This window comes from Pygoscelis adeliae, unplaced genomic scaffold (assembly GCF_000699105.1).
Source record: "Pygoscelis adeliae isolate BGI_AS28 unplaced genomic scaffold, ASM69910v1 Scaffold47, whole genome shotgun sequence".
Classification (NCBI taxonomy): domain Eukaryota; kingdom Metazoa; phylum Chordata; class Aves; order Sphenisciformes; family Spheniscidae; genus Pygoscelis; species Pygoscelis adeliae.
This window is the reverse complement of record NW_008825255.1, coordinates 816,283-820,901: the sequence shown is the minus strand read 5'-3', so window position 1 is coordinate 820,901 and position 4,619 is coordinate 816,283. Positions and strand designations below refer to the sequence as shown.

The 4,619-nt window shown below is 40.0% G+C and overlaps 1 protein-coding gene across 1 annotated transcript in view; it reads left to right on the top strand.

Annotated features, from left to right (window-relative positions):
- The window catches only part of OSMR (oncostatin M receptor), a 38,850-nt gene that overhangs the window by 28,372 nt on the left and 5,859 nt on the right, over positions 1 to 4,619 (top strand). Inside the window, exons 10-14 of the mRNA XM_009329432.1 lie at positions 541 to 617; positions 1,042 to 1,258; positions 1,883 to 2,065; positions 3,244 to 3,345; positions 3,789 to 3,968. Of these exons, the coding sequence (XP_009327707.1) occupies positions 541 to 617; positions 1,042 to 1,258; positions 1,883 to 2,065; positions 3,244 to 3,345; positions 3,789 to 3,968 (759 nt within the window). The remainder of the gene's footprint in view (positions 1 to 540; positions 618 to 1,041; positions 1,259 to 1,882; positions 2,066 to 3,243; positions 3,346 to 3,788; positions 3,969 to 4,619) is intronic.

Genomic DNA, 4,619 nt, shown 5'->3' with positions numbered 1-4,619 from the left:
CACATTCAACCCAGAGAAGAGAAGGATTTGGGAAGACCTTATTGCAGCCTATCAGTACTTCAAGGGGGCTTATAAAAAAGATGGCAGCAAACTTTTAGCAGGGCCTGTTGCGACAGGACAAGGGGGAATGGGTTTCAGCTAAAAGAGGGTAGGTTCAGACTAGGTATAAGGAAGAAATTTTTTATGCTGAGGGTGGTGAAACACTGGCACAGGTTGCCCAGAGAGGTGGTGGATGCCCCATCCCTGGAAACATTCCAGGTCAGGTTGGACAGGGCTCTGAGCAACCTGATCTAGTTGAAGATGTGCCTGCCCATGGCAGGGGGGTTGGACTAGATGACCTTTAGAGGTCCCTTCCAACCCAAACTATTCTATGATTCTATGAGAAAGAAGTTAAAGGATAATGTTTTGGCAAGACCTGTGAGTGATGGGGAAAAAGAGGTTTTGGGGGTAGAATTTCTTCAAATGGGAGGAAGCAATTAAACAGTTTATCCTTTCTGCACCTTGAACCTAGAGCATCCTTGTTTGCTGTATTTATTGCAGCTCCATCAGGGAAACTGGACATCTGGAGAGAAATTACACCAGTTCTTCGGGGGCGGAATGTGACCTTGTTATGGAAGGTGAGACGTCGGTGTAGAAATGGAAACAAAACCCTTCATAAAGGGGTTGGAAACTTCTCCCATGGACTTTAACAAGTTTGTGTGCACTTAATAGCAATTCAGTTTGAAAATGTCTTTTAAGAATCTAAGACAAGTACTACATATAACATACTTCAGAACATATGTAGCTGTATGATGGTGGGCTGTCCTGGCATTTCAGACATATATTTCTGTTTTTCTAAGTGTTATAACAAGACAAATCCCATTACTGAGATTTCTGCGTTTCCATTTCAACCAGTACATGTATGCATGTATGGAAACAAGTGTTTCTATTCTTACAGAAATAATACATCCAATTAGTCATTTAAAGTTCTAAATGCTTCTCACATTTTTTCAGCAAAATTTACTAAGTAATTGGTGTCTACCTCCATAACTTTTTCTCCAGCAAGCACCAAGTTTTCGAGCAAATGGAAGAAGTATTTCATATGAATTAACCTGGGAAAAAGTAGAAGATGGCTCTAAGCCTGAAAGCATCTCCTTTTCATCGGTCTACAATAGCACAAGGATTTCCATTGATAACCATTCCTACAAAATAAGTATCATGGCAAAGAACAATGTTAATTATTCACTTCCTTCAGTATTGATCATCCCTAGAGCTACAGGTAACAGTAGGAGTATTTTCAGTTAGATTTCCATTCTGAGAGTTTTGTTTCTACCTATTTTAAGTGAAGTGATAATTTATCATTTTGGGGGAACAAATGAACCTGTTCTGTTAACTCACATCACTGCTATCTGGAAATTCTTACTGTATTTTGGCCTACAGGGTGGTAACTGTATGTATATTAAGCTTAAGTGCCTTGATCCATACCTTACAACAGAAAGTCTGTTTTGCATGGACAGTCTCCACAGGGCAAAACACATTTAGCCTTAAACTAGGGCCTCAGACCTGCGGCAGGTGCTGTGAAGGTGCAGCCAGTGCCTCACAGGGAACCCTTGTATGTGATTAGCCCCTTGTGACTTTCTGTTTATGACTCCAGATTTCTGCAGTTGAGTTCTTTTTATGAATATATAGTAATAATTACTGGATGTTTTCTGAGCTGCCAGCTTTTAGCATACAAAGAGAACAGCTTTCAGCATGTGAAAGATCCCATATGTCTGATAGCGAAGGAACGCAACTATTTTATTATTGTTTTAACAGCTTAGCATAGAAACTATATTGATCTTCATTTATGAATCTGAGGTCTCATGCAGGAAAGTAATAGAGACTCTGTTTTGTTCATCCCTAGGCACTGAAGAGCTTAAAGAAGAACAGGTTAATGGTACAGATGACGGCATTTTTATTTCCTGGGAGACCAGACATATATATGACAGTTACATTATCGATTGGTGTAACTTTCCAATGATGCAGCCTTGTGATTTGCAGTGGAAAAGATTTGGGCCCAACACTTCCAGCGCTTTGATTCACTCAGGTGAAAGCTGAACAATTTTTCTTTCTGATGTCTGTGCAGCAATCTTTCATGCTGTGGGCATTAATTAAATTTGGGAAACAAATCCTGTGGAATATTGAAGTCTGTGCAGTGCAGGTGTAATTCTTCAAAGGCGTGTGGCATCATGTTTTGCCTAGCAAATGAATTAGACACCACAAATTTACCAGCACCAGTAAGCACTGGAAGTCAGCATAGCATTTTAGAAAAGTCAGCATAGTATTTTAGAAGAAAACTCTGCTGAGTAGCTTGTACTATGATCTTGAATGAGGATGGTGAGGTTAATGAACGAGTTTAAAATCTTTTAGCAGGAGATGCAAAATGGAGCTCTGCCTTATCTGTAACACGGGTCAGAAGTTCAGACTCGGGCAATTTAACACCCACTGTGTAGTGAGAGGTTTAGTGCTGTCAGTGTGCCACAAATAATGTGTCTCAGCACCAGTCCTTGCTTAGGACCAGTTGCATGGTTTTTATCCCAGTGGCAGCCATTAGACCTTTCTGGCTGTCTGAAAGTTGCTCTAATATACTTCCACAGCTGCAAGAATATAGCCTTCCTGGAGTCTCTCGAGCTGAGAGTTCACTTTGGAATGAAACATGTTTGAACAAAATTTGACTGAACACATTTCAATATCCAGTAATGGAATTAATTTCATACAAACACATGGGAGCCTCCGTCCTTACTGAAGGAGAGTGTGGTAACACATGGAAAAAATGTTGTCCAGTTCTTCAGTGGGTTGCACTTGGTTAATCCGAATGGGAGAGGATGTCAGTGAGGATAACATGGAATCCTGATGCATGGGTATGCGTCTACATTAAACAGTCCAAAACACAACCTTTGTCTGTGCCAGAAACGGAAATAAAATTATCTTGCTCTTTGATGCATTCGGAGTCTATTGTACACTCATCTTGAATAGTCTAGGGCCACAAAAACATATTAAACCCCCTCTCAATTCTCTCTTTCAGACAGAATAAATGTGTTCAATTCACATTATGCACACTAAGAATTGGTTTACCCTATGTCTCCTTCAGTTGCTTTAATAGCACAATAGCACACAAAGAAGATTTCTAATGGATTATAGACCTCTGTAGGAAGCAGTTAAGTAACAGCAGAAGCAAAAGACAAACCATAACCTATTTTTTTAATCAGTTCCACTATTTTCTAGCTGCTTTTGTTCCGGGGGTGAGATACAACTTCCACATCTATGGATCTGTTGCTAATAAAGCCTCCTTACTGGAGAAGAAGACTGGTTATCTCAGGGAGCTACGTAAGTTGGCAACATATTTAGGGTTTGTGTATTTGCTAAATTCATCTGTCACAAACAGAAGAATGCCACAGCCTTCCTCCTGCAACTAGCTAAAAATGTATTAGCTGTGTTGTTTCTAGATCAACAGTGAAGCATTTAAAAGTTGTACAACAATGTGCATGGCCCCACACCGAGGATATTTGACTAGTGCAATGATGAGGTAGAGTCCATGTTAATTAGCATAGCTAAACAATAGCTATTCTAATAGCTTTGTGTATAATGTGGACTGCGTGAAGGCTCTCTGAAGTTGACAGTTTGCGTGGAGCGCTTCAGCTTTGTTCAGCTTTTAAATACAAGTAAGCTATAAACAGAAACACCACATGGGAGTTCAGATGTTTTTCAAGTGAGAAGATGGACATTCTTAAGAATAACAGCAAGTTTAACTTGAATTTCGTTTCTTCCAGCTCCTCTGCGTGACCCTACTGTGAAAAAAGTTGAACTGACTTTCAATGCAGTAACACTATCTTGGGATTCTTATCTCACCAATGAGACACAGTCTGGTTTTATAAGAGGCTACCATGTTTATGTGTCGCCTATACAAGAGGACTGCAGTTTGAAAGGATCCAAAAAACATGTTCTTCCAGGTAACTGAGATTTAGGAATTTGTGTCGTTGATATAGGTGAAAGACTTTGTGGCTGTTGCTGATGCTGCAGCCCCTTAGAAAGTTTGCATTAGGCAGGCAAATTGGCTCATTAGGCAATATATAGATTTCAACACCTGCTGCTTTTGATTGCTCTCTAATGCTTGAAGTGCTAATGGGCGGAAGTGGGTCCTGGCTTTATATAGGTTTATAGCCCCCGTCCTGTTGTTTGTAGCTCCTTTAACTCCAGTGTGAGCTCCAGAAAAGATTCTTGCAGTACTGTAGGAGGAGTCAAGTTTCTGCCTCTTGTGATCTGAGTTCTGGATGAATTTCAAAAACATCTGTTTGTGGTCTACTTGGATGAGAGTCATAGGAAGCATGTTTAGTTTTACTAGGATTTGAGGTATTTTAGAAACAGATGGGATACAATTTACTTCCTTCAGAATTGCAGCACTGTGTAAATTCCCCATTTAAATTCTTTTATAGTGAAAGCATTTGTGGCTGTGCTCTACAGTGGAGTTCCTTCAGCAGAACTGAGCTGTGGGGTGGCACAAAGCCACATTTAAACTTTTATATCTGATCTTCCTGCTCCACACTCAAAACTGCTCCAGATGACTTTGCTCCATTATAATTTTCAGAAGTTTCTAAAATGTT